The sequence below is a fragment of the Odontesthes bonariensis genome, chromosome 13 (genome assembly GCF_027942865.1).
Source record: "Odontesthes bonariensis isolate fOdoBon6 chromosome 13, fOdoBon6.hap1, whole genome shotgun sequence".
NCBI classification, from domain to species: Eukaryota; Metazoa; Chordata; class Actinopteri; order Atheriniformes; family Atherinopsidae; genus Odontesthes; species Odontesthes bonariensis.
This window is the reverse complement of record NC_134518.1, coordinates 18,228,912-18,248,877: the sequence shown is the minus strand read 5'-3', so window position 1 is coordinate 18,248,877 and position 19,966 is coordinate 18,228,912. Positions and strand designations below refer to the sequence as shown.

The 19,966-nt window shown below is 41.1% G+C and overlaps 1 protein-coding gene and 1 long non-coding RNA gene across 5 annotated transcripts; both read left to right on the top strand.

The window, feature by feature from the left end:
* Window positions 1-1,575: 1,575 nt before the first annotated feature.
* On the top strand, window positions 1,576-13,365 carry rgs14b (regulator of G protein signaling 14b). Of its 4 annotated transcripts, none has more exons than XM_075481267.1 (15): window positions 1,576-1,694; window positions 4,195-4,216; window positions 4,372-4,523; window positions 4,713-4,805; window positions 5,390-5,533; window positions 5,628-5,798; window positions 5,884-5,965; window positions 6,058-6,158; window positions 6,335-6,553; window positions 7,211-7,287; window positions 7,608-7,734; window positions 8,471-8,552; window positions 9,333-9,376; window positions 10,169-10,265; window positions 11,018-13,365. In XM_075481267.1, exons 1-15 carry the CDS (start codon window positions 1,650-1,652, stop codon window positions 11,266-11,268), a joined length of 1,707 nt encoding a protein of 568 aa, XP_075337382.1. In that variant the 5' UTR covers window positions 1,576-1,649; the 3' UTR covers window positions 11,269-13,365. The 4 variants fall into 4 exon arrangements, with proteins under 4 accessions (XP_075337382.1, XP_075337383.1, XP_075337384.1 ...); XM_075481268.1 differs by having other exon boundaries at window positions 5,881-5,965; window positions 7,214-7,287; XM_075481269.1 differs by having other exon boundaries at window positions 5,881-5,965; window positions 10,169-10,244.
* A 622-nt stretch (window positions 13,366-13,987) lies between these two features.
* LOC142397702 (uncharacterized) lies at window positions 13,988-19,602 on the top strand. The gene is made up of 5 exons (XR_012772722.1): window positions 13,988-14,373; window positions 18,778-18,879; window positions 18,950-19,027; window positions 19,097-19,150; window positions 19,292-19,602. It is a non-coding gene; the product is annotated as an uncharacterized LOC142397702 (long non-coding RNA).
* The last annotated feature ends 364 nt before the right edge of the window (window positions 19,603-19,966 follow it).

The following is a 19,966-nucleotide window of genomic DNA, read 5'->3' as shown; positions in this document are numbered from 1 at the left end:
TTCACATGCATGCAATTCTAAGGGTAGCAGCATTTCTCATGCAGCAAAGTTATGATCAATTGGGGATTTGCTTTGCTTAATTTTTGCCAACATGCATGGACAGATTATATAATCGGAGCCACGGAGCCTCGGGACATAGAGGACTAGTAAAAGGCCCTAAACCCTCCTAAATAGAGGCAAGACACTCGGTCCGAAGAGGAGACAAAGCAACAAAATGACACAGATATGTGTTAAGTCTTTTATGCGGTAGTGATTCTCATGCCTTATCTCTTCACTGCATCCACACTGTGCACACACACCACCGCATGCATGCACTGTACATGCAAATGTTGTTTTTTTTTGGTCAAAGCTGAGATGCATTTTTTTCTTTTTTTTTCTAACCTTGATTTTATCTTTAGGTAGATAACTTGTTCACAAAGTTAAAACGTTTCTCAGACTGGGTGCACAGTTGGTCATGTTATCCGAGCAGTGTTGGCTTTCTGCAGCTCCACACTAGTTGCTCTGTGTGTGAGATGAAATTTTTTCTTATGCAGTCCCACTTGCGGAGACACTGGTATAGTTGTTTCCTTCCAGGAGTCTAACTTGTACATATTAAAACACATATGTTATGTGTGAGTGTGTTTTTTCTTGTCTTGTTTTTATTCCAATAGTTATATTTGCTGCAGTAATCAAGGCCTCAATGAACAGAGCACACGACTGCGCTAATAGGCTAACATGTGTTTTGCTCAGTAGTCCACCGAAAATAATAATAATAATAATAATAAGAAGAAAAGTAGTGAAAAGACGCCAGCTGAATGACACTATGAAACAAACACCTCTCCAGGACAAAATTGCTCATCGTTAATTAAGCTGCGGAGTGGCACCTGTTCATTTGTTTGTGCGCGTGCCAGGACTTGGGGAACAGACCTGAAAACTTCCAGCGCCTTTCTGTTGATCCCTTTCTTGTTCCACTGTGTATTTTCTTCTCCTTCATTCAAGTATGGTAACTTTCGGCGTGCTTTATCAGAGGTTCTCCCGTCTGGCAAAAGTTACAGCACAAAAGCAACGCAGGAAATATGACAAATGGTGCACCAGCGGCGCCACGGCGGACAATAATAAGGTACGATGATAACAGACCGAGTAAGATTCACATCAGCAGACTCTGTAAACTGAATGCTGTGATATCATGCTCATGAAATAAAGAACCTTCAAAAATACTTTTAGTTTGAAATGATCCACAGTAATAGAAAGGGAACCAGTGGATGTGTGTATTATGAAGGAGTCGCCACAAAGAGACTTCCGTTTATATAAAACAAACTATGACACATGTTATAATAAAACTCTTAGTTGTTGCACTGCATTTATAATATGACATTGAGAGCTCCGTTAAGTAAGCTGTACATAAAAAGCACAGTGAGTGGGTCTGTGTTCCCACATCACAGGGTATTTCAAGATGTAGGTTGAGAACAGTTTGATCATAGTAGCCATACTTCCTCTTTTGTGGCTTGTTGCTATGGCAAGACTTCCCTTCCAGGCAGGAAGTGAGAGGAAGACCCAAGTGATGAGTTTGAGTGAGTGTGCATCAACCTTGGGTGGAGCACTCTGCTGTGTCCCCAGACAGTGTGCACATCGCAGAAGACTTCAGTTTTTAATCTGGTGTCTGGTCCACCATGGCGAAGAACAGCAAAGCTTTAGGGATTCCTGTGAGCCACATGGTGAGTTGGCATCGCTCTTGTAAAGCTGGAGGTGGTTCTGTAGTTGTTCTTTTTAATCCACTGGTTTGTTTATGATATTTACACATATGGAACTTGTGTGTGCTGAATAGCTCTAAAGGGAAATGATCCCAATGCTTTTTCAAGTTTTGGCCTCTCTTTAGTTTTTTTTAGTCAGTTTTTAAACTGTTCTGATAATTTTATACGCCAGCATCTAGTCCAGAGTATCAAGAGGGCTGCAGAGCAGTTGGCTTGTGTTGTCTGTCTCGTCTGTCTCGTCTGTCTCAACTCCTTGGCAGTGCCAGAACCAATCGGGCTGCGTGGCTACAGTTGGTTGCTACTGAAAACAGGCTGGGCCCTCCTGAGCCAGAAGCAGAAACCAAGCCATGCATGTTGGCCAATCTGTCATGTGTAGGCCGAGTTGGCTTGTAGTATTCACTGCGAGACCATTGCATTTCCTGAAATGGTTCAGCTCTGCAAAATGTGTGAAGTGTATCTATATTTGTTTTGGTGAAGCTGAGAGGTCTTGGATGTTGCTTTAATTCAGTGTTTCTCAATTCCGGTCCTCGGGACCCACTGTCCTGCATGTTTTCGATGTTTCCCTCCTCCAGCACACCTGATTCAAATGATCAACTCGTCATCAAGCTCTGCAGTGGCCTGATCAGGAGCCATTCATTTAAAAAGAATTCTGTTCTCTGCACATTGTATTTCTTTGTGACTTGGAATTGCCTATGCTTTTTGCTGCTGACTCCTACACGGCATGTTTGCCCTGCTGTCTCTGCCTAAGATGGTAAATGTTTGCAAGTAAGGTAATGATGAATCATTTGTTTTTATGGAAACTGGATGAAATTTGCCTAACTTCTCCAGTTCACTTCCTGTTGTCCTGACTTGGGTTTTTGTACGGTATTTGTCGAACTGATGACAGTGGCACACTGTATGCATGCAGTAAAACTCCCACACAATCGGTGAATTTTGTGTGTATGTTTGTACGTAAAGGATGGATTTTGTTGCACTAATGCAGATGGGCACTCTCTTAAATGCCTTCTTGCTGGGCTTGGAGCTGGTATCAGCTCCTCAGTATTTGTCTGCACTTTGTTTTTGTGTCAGATTACTGCAAACTGTCAAGAACAAGTTGGCTCAATCATCTTTTACTCAGTGGACTTTTGCAGAATTGAGCTCAAGGCAAGCTAGACCTTCTGAGAAGCCTTGATGTGAATTAATATGGAGATGTTTTTATAAAGGAGGGAATAGGAAATAAAAAAATGTTAGCTAAAATGCTCAGGGAAATGTTGTCCTTGTGAGCTTGGCTGCCTAAGCTCAGATGATGGGCACATATCCACGACTGGATATCCAAATATTCATCAATATCCAAGATGAATTCAAGACTAAAAATGAAAATAAAAGTTAGGTTTATTTTAGGGGGAAAGCCACAAACCACAGTCGCAAACAAAACCAAAAGAAGTGATTAAAGTTGGCTTGCTTGCTCATCATTAAACTCAGACGACCTCTAAAAACATTCAGTCTCTTCCTGAAACGTAAAAAGACTGAAATTGTGCAAATTTGGACTCATTTTGTTGTATCTGTGAAAAGTCAGTTGTACTGTATTTTCCTTAATCTCACATTAAATGGCTCTGATAGTGGGAGACTACTAATGGTCTTAATACTGCCATATCTATGAAGTCTATATTCAGCGTACCGTGTGGATAGGTTGCCTCCTATATTGATAACCTGCATAGACAAACAGGCACACTCCCATTCACACCTCTGAGCAATTCCTATTCTCACCCCCATGTATGTGTAACCCAAAAATAAGATTCACGAAAGACGTACCTATGGATTCAAAAACAGGAACTCCAGTGTGCTTGTTTAAATGTTGGCCACATATTACTGGATTGATAAACTGGAGTTTACTATGTGTATCGTCTTGGATCGATATGTTGTTACGCCACCGGGATTACATACAGATTCGGCTATCCGCACAGGTTTGTGAAAGGGCTTGAATTAAAACAGAACGGAACTCTGAAAGCTGAATGAGAGCTGTTGTCATCAGTGGTGCAACCACTTCCTGTGAAAACAGCGTTGGCTGATTGCACTACATTGCTACACATAGAGGAGAAGAGCAAGAAAATATGCAGCTGCTGTTCACATTTCACTTCCGAAATGTATGTATTTATACTGTGTTGAGGACACTGTGTAGCTCTGGCAGTAGTACTGAAATGCCAAGAAAGTCTCTACAGTTTTGTCTGAAAATGATCAAAGCTGTTTTGTTCTTGGATTGGAGGTTTAATTTAAAAACAACAGTTTTCTTTCCTATTGTAATTCTTTTTTTTTCTATTTTAATTCGTCAGCTACAGCAGAAATGGATCTGGAACACAACTAGCCCATCTCGCATTTAGTGAAAAGTGTTCTATAATATCAGATGCTTTAAGTTTGAAGTTTAAGTTTTGATGGGGTTATAACGCCTCTTGGCTTTTCTTCTTTTTTTTTTTTTTTTTTTGTTCAGAGCCAGGCAGTGTCAGACGGAGGTGAGTATGAATAGTCAACATGCTTACAGCCAATCCTGCACATTTCATGCTTGTACAATTTGAACATGTCTGTGCATGAAAATGTGTGATTCAGTCTCTTTCTTGGTCTTACTTTTTGGAGCCGATGAATGGGTGTGTTTGTGACTGTGTTGTAGAGCTGAACATGTCTGCACGGGGCTGTGGAGGCAGCAGCTCCAGCCTTCCAGGGACTCCAGGCGGAGACGCAGGCCCCGCTAACAGCGTGCTGAGCTGGGCCGTCTCATTTGAGAATCTGTTGCAGGACCCCTGCGGGGTCAGTTACTTTACGGTGAGACACGCTCATTAGAATAGTATTTTACTAATACTTTATTCATCCCCCGTGGGGGAAATTCAAAATTCATTACACAGTTTGTTGTGCAGTGTCGTACTTTTCAACCAACTCAGGAGTAATTCATTTGCTGATGTTTATATTGGCCTCTAAGTGAGACGCGTATCCACGGTTTGTGTGTGTCTGCAGGCCTTCTTGAAGTCAGAAGTGAGTGCAGAGAATATATTATTCTGGCAGGCATGTGAAAAGTTCAGGAAGATTCCAGCCACCTCCTTGGATGAGGTATGATGGCGCTTTTCTACCCCTTTACTCTCGGGCAAACAGCTTTGTTGTTGAGTCATATTGCTGTTATGTTAAACTCCCTCACTCCGTTTCAATATCTGTATGCTGTCATTTTTTGATTCAATTAAAATTTTTCATCAAGTCTTTACAGCGAGCAACAAAGCTAACACAATGGTGTTAGTTCTCAAGCTTTGAGCAGGATTAATTAACAATATTCTGTTAAGAGATGGAGGAAGTTGTTATTCAACCATAAGTCCTGTGAACAAATGCTGTTGATTTAATGAATTCTGCTGAGTAGGGGAAAAAACCAAGAGTGGGCAGAAAATGACGGGAGCGATGTTTTTTTTTTTTTTCATGGATGTTTAGATCTCTGTGAAGTAAATTGTCTTTTAGAAATTTCTGATAGCTTTACACCCTCCAAGTGACATTTTGAATTGGTGTTGAAAGTGTATTGCTGCAATTCAATCAGCTGTGTCATTGGGTTTGTGGTAATTGTAACGGATTATAAGCAATAACTGGGAAGGAAAGTTTAAGTGATATCAAAACGTCATCATGATTCAGTCTAATGGAACTGTTGTTCTTAGCTGAAAGCAGCAGCTCGCTCCATCTATGACACCTACCTGTCTGAAAGCGCTCCCTACTCCGTCAACATCGATGACACGGCCAAGACGGAGGAGAAGAACCTGGAGCAGCCCACACCCGACATGTTCAACAAAGCTCAGACGCAGGTCTGCATGAAGTCCACAGTTTTCTTTAATCAGTAAAACAGTGATAACATATTTTTATTTTTTTGTGCGCCGCTTCCTCTTTGCTGTGTCACAGATATTTAAACTGATGAAGATGGACAGCTACAGGCGCTTTGTGCGCTCTCCTCTCTACCAGCGCTGCACCTTGGCAAGTGTGGAAGGTCATTTTCTGCCCCAGCTATCTACAGAGCCGGTCCGCATGGGGTCCTGGGAAGATGTGCTCGACCAAAGCCCCATAAATAACAAGGTAGATGGACTGGGGGGCATGGATGGGGAAACGTTCATCAGTTTGTCATCTACTTTATAACATAAATGCTATCTGTCTCCAGCAGAACAAGAATGTTGACTCAAACAGCTTGCCAGGTGCTAAGAGTGCTTCAGAAAAACAGCGACAGAAAAGAGGATCCTGGGGAGGTATTTCCTTTTATATGGCAGATCTTGTGCTTCTATGTTATGTTCTACATGTGCTATTTTGTTTATTGTTTGTCTTATATCTGCAACTATAGATGGATCCAATGTCCAAGGCTCAGGCCCTCGAAAGGAGACGAATATGTCAGTCAAATCTAACAGCAGTGTGGAGCTTGGCTCCCTCTACAGGCAGATAGAGGTTGGTTCATTTGGGAGAAAACATTTGGAGTGATTGAGCTTATGAGAAATCAAAGACATTTTAAGGTTGTCATCATTGGACACGCACAAGAACGATTGAATGTACTCCACAAGCTGACAAATCTGTCATACTTTTCACCCTCAAGTCATTCTCTTCATGTTCCATCTGCAATGTAGAACGGCCGGTCGAGTCCTCGCTCCCTAGAACAGGGTGTTGGAAGTGGGAGTCGTATAGGGATGGAGGGGGGCTATTGCTGCGTCTACCTACCGGATGGCAGCGCCTCCCTGGCCCCTACACGCAACGGTCAACCAATCAAAGACATGCTGGCTAGCCTGTGTGAGAAGAGAGGCTTCCCACTGAAAGATGTCATCATTTACCTCCATGGCAAGGACAAGGTGAGCACTTCTGCTCTGTCTGCAGCACTGGCTGCAGCTTTAAATCAAACCGCTCAAAACCATCTTCTGTGCCCCGCTCTAGTGGTGTTTAAGAGATGATTACCCCTTTCCTGTTCTAGCATCCTCTGCCTCATCTCACTGTCTCATCATTTCGGAAATGTATTTCTGGAAGATGGATCTCTGTGTCTATAAAAATCCCTCTTGTCTCTCTCTATATCTAGAGGGCCAGTGGAGATTAAACTTCCACCAAATGTAGACATTTTTAAATCCAGGTTAAAAACATTTCTTTTCTCACGTGTCTATGCATGAAATCTGCACGGTATCTTTTAGTTTATCTGGACTGTTGCTTGTTTTTAAATGAATTTAAATTATTTTATTTGTTCCTCTTTATATTCTTTTATGTATTTTTAATGCTTCTTCTACTCCGTGCTGCAATGCTTTTATTTTATGTAAAGCACTTTGAATTGTTTGTACATGAAATTTGCTATACAAATAAATTTGATTTGATATGATTTTGAAATATATAGAAATATATTTATGCATATTTTTTTTTTCTTAAAGGGAAGTTGTGTATGTGTGTGAGAGAGAGACTGAGTGAGTGAAAGAGAACCACATCGTGAAACACTAGAGTCTAAAACATCATCCCTCTCTCTACAGCAGCCTCTATCTCTGGAACAGGACTGCTCTGTGCTCAGAGATCAGCAGGTCTCTCTTGAGCTCAGGGTGACGTTTGCGTGAGTCACTTCCTTCTTTTTTTTTTTTTTTCTGTCTTCTCCATCCTAGCAGGTTTTCACACTCACACCCCCACTACAACATGTCACATCTAACCATTACAGGGAAGTCCTGGTGTTATGAAACATATTGTGTGGCTCTCTTGCCCACTTGAGTGTGTTATTTAGAAAAGTTGGCAAATAAAAGCAGTTTAGCTCTTCCTTCGAAGAGATCATTGTTGCTAGCTGTCTGTCTTTGTGAGTATAGGCTTTGCATGACAGTGCTGTTAATTTAATTTGGTTTCGTGTACTAAGGCTGTTATTGAGATACATCTGTATCATAGGCTGGAGATCGCCATCACTGGTAAAACGATGGGGATCGTGGTGAAGTCAAGTAAGACGCTGCAAGACGCTCTCTCTGCGGTGCTGCACAAGCACCACCTCAAGCCCCAAGAGGCCTTGGTCACCATGGTGAGTGTGTGTGTTATGCTTAAAAGAGAGCCCTCAGAATACGTATCCTAAGTAATGCTGAGTAATTGATGTGACCAGTCCGTGTCTTACCTGCATTAGCTAACAGTCAAAGTGCTCTAAGTATGGTAAATCCGATGGCTTTCTGACGGGTGAGTAACAGCTACTGTGTAAGTGGTCTCTTGAAGATCAAATCTTTTGCCATCTAAAACAACTCAAACCTCAAAAGTTTCAGTTTTTTTTTTTTTTTTTTTGTTTTAAATTAACTTTTGGATCGTCTTCCAGACCTTGGCAAAATAGTTTTACCTGCCAGTGATTTCTACTTGCTTATAGTTTTTACAATCGGTGACATTGAAATCTGCAGCTTTTTGGTAAAATAATTCCAAGAGACATTCCTGCTTTGTGCAAATCTATAATCCTCTTTCTCAGATCTGAGTTAATTTGGCTTACCCTTTGTAATGGTCCGTCAAGTGCATGCTGTCATTTTTCTTTCAGTGTTGGCAGAGTGCAGCTACCAGCTGCTGTTAGTCATGATCACTTACAGGCAGTGACCGTTTGCAAACTTCTAATCAAAACTCTAATTACAGAGTCCACTGCAAGAATACTGTTAACATGTGTGATATTTATATAAAATCTCAAATTTTAATGGTATACTCATTAAAGTCTTACTGCGAACCATTTCAAATCATTGTCTGCATATGTCAAACTGTAATCCTTCTTCTTGTTTCTGTTTGTTCAGGTTGGAAGTGATGAGCCTGTGAATATGAGCAGCTCTGTGTACAGAATGGCCAATAAGACGCTACGACTTGACAAAGCCAAAGGTTTATATACTTGACCTTTCTGAAAAGGCATTGATTTGCTTTAATGCGATTGAGACGGAATTGTTTTTTTTTTTTTTTTTTTTTTTTTTTTTTTTTTAACATTTCCGCTGATGAACTGCACAGCTCCCTGACGAGCACAATCGCAGGATGAGAACAGACCTATGTAGCTGATGAGTAACTCAAATCGAAGTTGAAGTAAATCTGATAAAAGCACTATTCTGCTCTTCAGGGTGATGTGGGTGAAGCGCTGACCATGCTTTATGTGCTCTCTCCTGCTAAATGGGCCTCCTAATTCATTTAATTGTTTCTTTATGGCTTCTAGAAAGTGTTCTGTATTTCATGGCTCTCACTCCGTGTAGCTAGCAGGACAGTCTTTTCACAGTCCACTTAACTGCCCTGGTTTCTCTCGACTCTAATGTCTTTTGTGTGGGCCTTTTCTCTCGGTCTCTTTATTCTTTTCTGTGTGTTTGATTTGTCTGAATCCATTTGGTTTGTTTAATGCTGTGTCACTTTTGGTTCACTCACCTCATCTCCAAACTGCTGAGAAACCAGAACCAACTTCCCTTTGAATCAATTCTCTATGCCTCAGCTCCTCGCACTGCATTTAGAAGGAGCAAAGTCATTTTGCATTAAGTGGTTGTATTCTGGGAGGATCTGTTTAATTCTTGTAAATAATTTCATCTGCCTGATGTCAGTGTTAAATGAAATGGGGAACTGCTGTAGGTTCATCAGCCTCTCACAGACTTGCTCTTGGAAACTGATTTATCTTTGTAAATACAGGTAAAGACCACACCAATATTTCCAGAGGCAGTGCTGCTACACAGGTGAGAAGACTTTTTTTTTTTTTTTTTAAGAAACATCAACATTATTGGGAGGTTGATTCCGGAAATCTGAAAACGTCAAGAAAAAAAAGGGTCACAGGGGGAAGAAGCTTCTTAGATCCTCAGAATGTCCACAAGATGATAAATATGAACAGAACGTATAATATGATTCTATATCTATAACAAATTTATCTTAGTCTTTGCGCTACAGTGGAATGCAAAAGTTTGGACACCCCAGATTTCTAGAATTGAAAAGAGTAAGGGATGACCTTAAGGTAAGGGATTCCTCGGCTTGCTTTAGTGTTAATTTAATCATTTAATTTAAACTTGTGGCTCAGAGCCACAGTCCATGACTAAGGCCAGAGATTTGGCTGAACTTTCTCCATGATGCTCCTTTGTTTTGTTTTCCTTACTTTAAATTATACCAGCCAAAAATGTGGAGAACCGCCTGCCTAATATGATATTGGTCACCCAGGTGTTACCCATCAATGTAAAAGTTCCCATCACAATTTCCAGTTTCTCAATTTTGTTTCTTTTTTTTTTTTTTTCTTTGCTTCCATCACATTGAATTTTGACTCCTGCTAGTTAGTTTTGCATCCTTAACACATGTCACTGCCACAAGATAATTCCCCTTTTAGTGGTTTCAGTGTTTGGCTTATCGGTGTAGGTCTTTCTGATGAAAAGTTTAATCTATGTTGGATTTTAAAAATGTAGTGTTCAATTTTATCTGGATGTAATATTGCATGGAAGTTTACACTTTGTATGTATAATGCTGGATTCTTGTTTTGGTCCCAGGCAGGAGCAGCGAGTGCAGGTCTGGAGACTCGAACACCTCTGCAGACAGACAAAGCCAAGACGCAACCCAGACCCAGTAAGAACCCCGACATGGATGGTAGGGAACCTCAGCAGTGTCTTGTATAGTTGAGTGATATTTTAACGCATACCGTCAGACAGTTTCACAGGCAGAGATCAGGAAGGTGTCTTTAAAACGAGGTCCAACGCAGAAAGTGGACAATGTGCTACAATTCTGTCACTTTTTCTCATTTGCTGACCAACTGATCTCAACAGAAGATGCATTAAGAGAATGGTCTGAAGCGTTCAGTTATGTCACAATCTTCAGATACAAGGATAGCACTTCTCAATACATTTCCACGAAATATTCAATAAATATACTACAGTATATTATGACACATTTCACTGCTACTCTCTAAGTTTTGAAGAAGAGGATTTTATCCACATTGCCACATTAACCAAAGTAACTATTTCTTACTGAACTCTTTTGGACTTTATACTTTTATTATATTTTCATGTTTCTGTGCAGTTTCTCAGCTTTCTCCATGTCATGGTGATTAGGAATAGAAAGGAGTTTGTTGTTTTGATTTTTCAGAACTTTTCCTCCAACACCCTGCGCAGCTGCAGGATGTTCACTTCTTGACAGGTCATACACGCATTTTACAAAACTGTTTGAAACTGAGGAAGCCTCTTGTTGAGAGAGAAAAATCTTCAAAAAACTTTTTATCTGAGAGATAATAGTTGCTAATAGGGTCTAACTTGGTTAGATTAAAAAAAGAGCACTATCGTGTTTTTAATTTGTGTATTTGGGGGAAACTATTTCTAAATAATGTGACGTGTGGAATGCATCAGGGTTTCTGGAGATGCTGACGAAAGCTCAGTGCTGCAGGGTTGATGACCAGCGAGGCCTTCTGACCAAAGAGCAGCTGGAGGTCCCCTCGTTCCTGCAGCTGTCCTCAGATCAGCGACAGGACACAGAAGAAGAAGACTCCAAAGTAGACTCGGAAGGCGACACATTGACTCCTGGTCCAGCCGGAGCAGCTGAGGAAAATCCTGACTCTGCTGAGTCCGAAACTAAAGACGTCAGAGAAACGGCAGTTTGAGGAACATTCATATGTAAGATGAGCAAAGAAATGATTGGGGAAAACAATGAATATCTCGCAACAATGTGAGTTGTGAACTGTCAAATTGCAAAAAGCGTATTAGTTTTAAAGCACTTTTTATACCTGTCAATGAATAAGCTCTGAAATAGCAGCATGCCTACTGTCTCTGCTACTGATTATTGGCCTTTCAAAGGCAAAAAGAAAGCTCATGGCAAGCATTTTATAGTGTATTTTTAAACCACTACAAGTCCTTATGGGATAATGTTTGCTATAAGTTGTTTCATGCACACTGAATTGTATATAGTTTTAGTTCAAACATTCACCCTCAAACTTGTTCAATGTTGTCAAGTTTTACTTGCATTGCATCTATTTTTCACACTTTGAACTTGCAATCGTGTTTTATGTGAATTCTAAGATGAAACATGTCTACACAGGAAACGGCGGCTGTCCAGAACAATCTTGAGTGTTTTGCATGACTTATGTTTTGTTTTGAGAAGTTAGTAGTTATTTTATGAAGATTAGTTTCTGTTTTATGAAATTCCTGTTTTCCATTTGTACGATTACTTGTGTTTTTTTTTTTTTTTTTTTCAAGCACATGTTCCTGGTGCGCTTACTGTGGCTTGCTGTGATGGCACTCTGAGAAGCTCTGGTCAAGTCCTGCTTTCCTGTCACCTGGCCTGTATCTTAGGGTCATTGTAATACTGAAAAATATTTCACAGGGTGTATCTGTTTGATGATTGAAATGTGATCCTCCTGACCAAAATCTGTTGGTGAGGAAATATGTCAAATTTACTCTCTCCCTTGTCTTTTTTTCCCTTTTTTGATTAAGGGTACACATGGGTACTTTGATACTTAGTTCTTCTCACACTGCTTCTGTGTTCCTTAGTTTTTGTTAAAATGATGATTTGATGTAATATGTGACGTTTTTTTTTTTTTTTTTGCAAGCAGTTTGCTGGTGTGGGGCGTTCAGGTGTGTTTTAACACGATGCCAGAAAGAAAGACCGACGTCTTAGAGAAGCAATCGTTGCTGCCCATCAATCTGGAAAGGGTTATAAAACCAATTCCAAACCAAATGGGCTTCTATCATTCTACAGTGAGAGATTATTCACAATTGGAAAACTTTCACATCAGGACTGTTGTCAACCTTCCCAGGAGTGGAGGTCTCCACAAGGTCATCCCAAGGTCAAGGTCTCAGAAAAATCAGGGCAAAAAAAACAAACCCCTAACTGGGGTGCCCGTGGTTAGAGTGAGTCGGTCAATAACTGGCAGTTCGATTCCTACTCTCGCCGCTCAAAAAAAGATTGGTGGCTCAAATAAGATTGGTGCCCTTGAGCAAGACACTGTACCCTCATGCTCCCCGGGCGGTGTGATTGGCTGCCCACCGCATCTCCATGAGTATGTGACCCTGTGCATGTGTCTGTGCGTGTGTTCAGCCGGTGCAGCAGCCAACCTGGATGGGTCAAATGCGGAGGAGTAATTTTGTGTGACTACATGATGATAAAGTAATCTTATCTCAAACTCTTCAAAGCCTTCAAGTCTCTAAAAAGAGCAGGTTTGCAAAGTTGCATCTGGTCAAACTTCTGTAACAATGTCCTTTAACAGATGAGACCAAAGTGGAGATGTTTGGTGAGAGCTAAACATGGCATATTGTCAAAAATACTTCATGCAGGTGCACGAGGTGATGATTTGTGCTTGTTTTGCAGCCACATAACCAGAGGGTTGTACTACGCAGCAAGTTCAACATAACTTTTCTTTCTTTGTGTTAGTAAGCTCGACAAAACCAAACACTCCACTCAAAAATGGCAGCAGGTACAGTGATTATGATCTTTCTTTGTTAATTCTGACACTGTCTGATAGTATCACGGGAAGCATGTAAGTCATTGAAAGAAAATTAGGGTTTTCAGTCGATGAAAAACAAGTTTTCAAGGCCAAAGTTACCATGGTGATCTAGTCAGATTGAAAGAGAGCCACCCTTGTGACACTGAGAACTCTGATTTTCAGCTCAACTGATCACGCTAAGCTGTGAACTCAAAGATGTTGCAATGACCCCAGTCAAAAGCCAGATTTCAACCTGACTGAAATGCCATGGTAGGACTTTAACAAAAGCTGTGCATAAACAAATGCAAACCTCAATGAACTAAAGAAGAGTGGGACAAAATTAATTCACAATGTGTTGCTAAAATTTGTTTTTGACGCACTGTTTCTGCCCTTTGACTTATTTTGTGTGATAAATAGATATTGATGGTCTTATGGGTTTCTCTAAGGCTTGCACCTAGTTCAAGACCTAGTAAGGTCCAGGTAATATTTTTGAATTATGTTCTGACATGTAGAACATTAGCGCTGAAAGAGAGTATCCTTTTCACATGCCTGTATGTATAGTTTAATCTGGACTGGCTGGTTGAAGAAAATATCTGTTTATGTATCAGCTGTTTAACTTCATTTCTGTTTCTTTTAGTTTATACAGATAAAGTAAACTCCCTCCAAAAGCCTGTCATGTAATGATGTCATTATCGCAGAGTGACGATGATCATGGCAGTGTTGTGATTGGCTAGTAGGACATGTTTGGAACCAATGAATGGCTTTATTTTTCTGAGGACTTGTTGCTGGAAGGTGTTTTGGACGATGTATTTTGGTTATTGTACGGGTTACAAAACCTATTTGATGAGTCATAGATAATCTCATTCCCATGGATGATGTCATGAGCATTTTCCAGAGGATGTGGTTTGAAAAACATCTTATTCACCCACTTTGCTCATATCATTGAGTGTGTCATCGCCTTAGAGGTAATTAAGCATGAGATTATGAACAGAGCTACATTAACATGCAGTATATGATACCTGTTTGTCACACCCATAGCTGTCAGGCTACGTGCACTTGTATACAGAGCTAAAACTGGCACACCAGGTGCTCGTGTGTGTGTGCGCGTGCGTGTGTGAGTGAGTGCGTGTGTGAGTGTGTCCATGCGTGAGTGGTGCGTCGGCAGAGCTATGAATGGGCAAAGAGGGGTGTTCTCTCGCAGGCACCATCACAGCAGTGAGATGAGGAGTGCCATCTACTCCACTGCACGTCTGCTGTACTGAGAGAAAGAACAGGAGAGAAAAGGAGGTGAGTTTACCCCAGGCATTTCATTTCTATCATTTCTAGGGGGTAATGTCGTGTTTATTCAGTCTGTTAGATGTGTTTGTCTGTCACTCCCCTCATTCATCCTTCCCTCGTGTCTGTCACACAGTGCATTATATGCTTGGTGAAATATCTTGTGCTGTCTTGTTCTTATGCACATGTACATCATGGAATGCAGCCCTTATCTGATGTGTTATTCTCTGCTTTCACTTTGAGCGTAGCCTCAGAGATTTGTGCAGCCGGTGCTGCGGTTTATAAACCAGTTTTGATAAATTAAAGTGTTAGTTTTCCGTCCTGCTGATCATAGCTCTGAATGGTCCTTGGTGTGTTATTGAGAGTCCGGCAGAGGAATACATGAGCGCTGTAAAACCAATCTATCAAACCAGAGCATGCACATGAGTATAGGATTCTGCACAACATGGCGAATGAGAGTCTGTAATAGTGTCTTGTAGATTCATGTTAACACAGACTCAGACACACATGGCTCAGCTGTGAGTCGGGTAGGGAGCAGCTGTGCTGGGCCACTGCTGACCAAATTCATCCAGCCGGGGGATGGGGTGGGGGTGTGGTGGTGGGGGTTTGCACCTGAACGTGATGAACAGCTCATCACCACAAATTACAGCACCCTGAGCCCCCCTCGTGTATTCTTTGTCCATCTGTCTCCAGAATAACCACCCGTGTGCTGACTTTGGAGTTCTAGCCATCTTCGCGTTCATGTATGTGGTGTAATTGCTCCTATAAAACGATGAGCAAGTGAGCTTCTACAATCAGCATATTCACCACTGGCAGCAGTGTCAGACTGAGGCAGGGATGTCATCACTTTGAGTGGATTAGTATGGTCTACTCATGGCCAGTATTGTTAGTCTGTGTCTTTTCGAAATGAATGAACGACTGAGCAGTGAAGGCCACAGGTTGCGTCTCCAGCAGGTAGTCACTGAGCAGATGAGCCGTCTTTTAATGATGAGATGCAAGAGGAAATGGGGGGGTTCGGACTGTAGAGAGTTATGACCGTAGAAAATCATTCCCACACATGTTAAGCGCAAGGAGTTTGCATCATGTTCTACTCCTTAGTCGAGGAGTTAATTAGTGTTGACCCTTCTCTAAAAGATGGGCCAATCTGCTTTCCAGTAATGTAGACTCAAATCTCTGGAGCAGATTAGGTTCTTACGTAATGGGGATGTTAAGATCAGTATTTTATTAAGGATTGTGACAGCTACAACTTTTTTTCCCTCGTAGTTTTATCTTTCTCATACTGTCTCTGTCAAAGTGATGTTGGGAAAAAGAGAGGGGGAGGGGATATTCTGCTCCACAAGGAGTCACTAAGTTGCTTTCAACACCAAAGACTTCTGTCATCATGTATTTGTATTTCTAGATGTATCTTTGTATGCATACCAGAGAGGAATAATGATTTTTAAATGCATCTCCTTGGCTATAGGCTTGCTCATGTGGACTCTATGGTGAAGAGGTGTTTTTCAGGCACATCGTTGTTTTAGCTTTACCACAAAGGAGATGAATTTCCCGACAGCCAGCCTGACCTCTGCCCCTCAGCTTCATATGCAATAGATGGTTTCCTCTTTGACACAAAGAGAGAGTGGTGCAGGCCAGCAAATCATTCTCATTTAGGTCATTTCCCTCAGTGAGCAGGTCCGAGAGAGCACTCAGGATTCGCTGAATGCCTGCCGTGCCCAAAGCTGAGATTACCCCCCTCTGTCTCTCAAAGGGCTGCAATGCACATTTTAGAGTAAGTGCACAGAGTTCATGAGCTTGTTTGTTACTTCAGGGTGTGCCAACTGACCCTCATATGAAAGAGGATACAACACTCCACTGGGTCGGTTGTGTTGGCGTATTTCAGCCCACATGCAGGCCCAGTTGAATATCACATATATTCTACTCCAAGTAGGACTTTGTAATGGAGTTCCCCGCAGCATCAAATGTGATGCTGCTTTGACCGCTGACGTCAGTCTTCACAGTGGGCGAGGGAGCTCCCGTCGATCAGCTACCATTCATTCTTTATGAGCCCTGGGCTTACTGCTCCCTGAAGAGCAGCGGGGTGGTAGACAATATCAGTGCAGCCAAATTCATTGTCTCACATGTTAAATTACTTTAATTATATTCTGTTGTTGTCAGGCCAGAATTAAAGAGATTCATCTTGACTGGAGAAAAGAAAAGCAATATTTACTGGGTCGAAATAATTCAGAGGAAGTGCACAATTTCTCTAATCATTTGCTTTTGACGCTCTGAAACAAACTCAGATTTGGTTATTTCACCTGAAACATTAATGTCGCTTCGTCCTGTTCTGTGCTTGACAAAGTTGACATTTTATGAATGTACACCAAACAGGATTTAAGTAGCATTTGACAAAGATTTAGATGACAATCTGTGTCAGTCATATCTGATCGAACCATATGATGGACAAATTATGTGTCTTGTTAGGTTAGGTGTCAACTTATTATGATTAATTATTCAAGTCTTTTCAATTTTATCCAAAAATATCAAAGGCATGAGGTCAGGTCAGGGGCTTTGGGTTGCATTGTGGTAGCTATTTTTTTTACTGTGACTAATTATGAAATCCCTTTTAAAAGTGGCATCCTGTCGACCTCTTCAGCAGATGGAAGGAGACAGTTTGCACTCATATGTGATGCTTCTCAGCAATACAAAGTAGGTTGTCTTTTAGTTAGATATCTTTTCACTTTTGTTAAGACGTGCTATATTTAAGCTAAGAGCATCTACTATACACCACTGCTGTATAAAAAAACAAAACATCCTTGAACCACATCCTCCATTATAAATCCATGCCTGCCATAAAAAATTCATACATGAGTCTGACAGATGCAGGCATTGACAAGGAGGACAGAGACTATTGGAGTGCAAAAAGATCTAAAAGGTGTTTGACATTGACCCAGACCCAGAGGTGTTTTGTCCCTGGCCACCAGGGCTCCTGATGCCAGCTGTGCCTCCGGCTATGACTGAAGCCTCGTATTCACTACAGCTTTTAGACTCTCTGAATCGTTATTTGTAAAAGCATCAGTGTGCATGAGTGCATTTTCTGTGTGTTATTCCTCTTTAAACTATCCCCTCCTGTTGGCATGACATTTTTTATTTTTTTGGGGGGCTTTTTATGCCTTTAATGGATAGACAGTGTGAGAGAGACAAGAAGCAGGGGGCACAGAGATGGGGAAGACATGCAGCAAAGGGCTGTCCGGTGTGGGACTCGAACCGGGGCCCGCTGCAGCGAGGACTGTAGCCTCTGTACATGAGGCGGCTGCTTAACCCACTACGCCACCGACCGCCCCGACATTTTTTTTTTTTTAAGAAAAATTACTTTCTTGAGTGAGGGTGACATGAAAGTTAATCTGAAGGATTAAAAGCATGATATTGAACAGCACTATTTTACTTTTAGTGTCAGCATCTGACTTGTCCTGACCGCATCCGCCTTTCCCCTGTCAGGCTTTAATGTCATGTAGAATGGTGATGTTCAGCAGCACTGAGAAAAGTTGCACAAGAATTCTTACCAGAAATGAATTGCTTCAAGACCACCATTCGTCATATTAAGGTGGTGCTGGACAGTCAAACTGAAGATTCCCTTGATTCAGGGGTGCTAAACTGGCCAGAAGCTCTCTTCGTGGTAATTTTTTTTAAAGGTGATGTCAACAAGTAAAGGAGGATAAGCTTGAACAGGATATAAAACATTTCAGACACCTCAGAATAAGATTCTTCTGTGGGAGAAAATAATGTTCATTGGTATGTTTTTGGGGTATTTGAGGCTCTGCAGAGCTTTTACATGCTCTGAGCCTCATAACAAACTGAAAGAATTGCACAACCCATAAAAGCTTTATAAGGCTTCTTTAAATTCAAGCTGATAAACGGCAAACTCAATCGGGTGAATCTTCTTCTGTGTCCATAAATCAAAATGAAACCAATAATTCCTACAATGGTTCTATGCACAGTGGAGTTGAGCTCTGATTATTGTTCAGCTGCGGCATTAAACTGCAGACCACAGACCTTTTGTTAAATTATACTACCGAGCATACATTAGAGCTGTGGTGGGTGATCAGAGTATTTATTGTCCAGCATTACAATTAACACCATATCCGGGATAGATCCCTGAAGGAAAGTCACCCAAACACTGAATTCATTCACTCAAGACTGCAGCAGCAGATTCCTAAGTCAGAGACGCCATCTAGTGGTAAGAGCCCATAGCTGCACACTCACCAGCTTGATCTCTCATTAGTGGTTAGCGTCAGACCTCACAGGACAGTACTATTTCATTTTTAGGTGGGAACAAAAGAAGTGACTGTACTATAATCTTAAGAAGGCAAAGTCTCATCTTAAACCTTTTTGTGGTATGCAGCCATGTGACGGGGAAATGTGTTTCTCTCAACTTTCCAGTTGCACAGCCAAAACAAGGCGATCAATCCTGAGGCATAAGCAGCGCTGAATTTCTCCTGATAAAAAATCTGCAAGTCAGCCATGGAGCAAAAGACAAATGAGGTGTGTGGAAGGCTGATGCTCATAACATTTGAATAATCCAAGCCCAGTCTAATGCAATTTATCTTTGTAGTGTCCAACCAACACCTCCCCTCAGAAGCACATGAAGAACAGGTCGAAATCCACAGAGGAGATGCAACAGTCGAAGAAGGTGAGCAGAGGTCTGATAGTATTTCTTATTAAATCAGACCTCATCTGACTGTACCGTCTCATCTGACAGGCCTTTTCCTCACAAAAGTCACTGCCAGGCAGGCCTGAGCTTGACAAGGTGAAGGTGAGCTTTCCATTCTATATGTACCATTTATTTCTGTAATTAAAAAGTTAAATATAGCTCCTCTTCAGGATAATTCTACATGTCTCTCTTCGCATGTCTCAGAGCTGAATCAAGCCTTGATTTTACTTCTCTCTGCTGCAGGAGTGTACCGATGGCTCGGACACGCCCTCGTCATCCACCGAAGAACTGAAGTGACAAATAAAACCAACAGAGCAATAAAGTTACTATGGAGGCACAACATCTTCATTAACAGAAAATGTACATATGTCCACATGGAAACATGTAGAACATTTAGAATAATAGAAAGCTAGATTATAAAACATGCAAACTCGCACACACAATCGATCCCATATAAACAAAAGACTACTTGTGATGAAGCTGTGTCATTGTGCTGTGAGTGTTGCATATTTACCATCTGAATGTGCAGTCACAATAAAGTGATGTTGAATAAATCTCATCTTTATTCTACTTTTATTCACTTTGCAAAAATGGATGAATGGAGGATTTGAACACATTAGGATGGCTTGTTCATAAAATAGACTTTGAGTCTCAGAGGAGTTTCTTGACAAAGCAACCATTAAAGGCTTTCACCTACAGGAAGCCAGCCTTTATACAGGTGGTAGGTGGGTTGTGAGTCTAAGACGGGCAAAGTGACGGGCTGCAGACAATATTCTTTAACTGTAAAAACATTTAATTTTAGACTTTCACCATAAAACTGTTATTATTATTGTATTGGTGGTAATAATCTCTCTCTCTATCTCTCTCTCTCTCTCTCTCTCTATGTATATATGTATATATATATATATATATATAGCT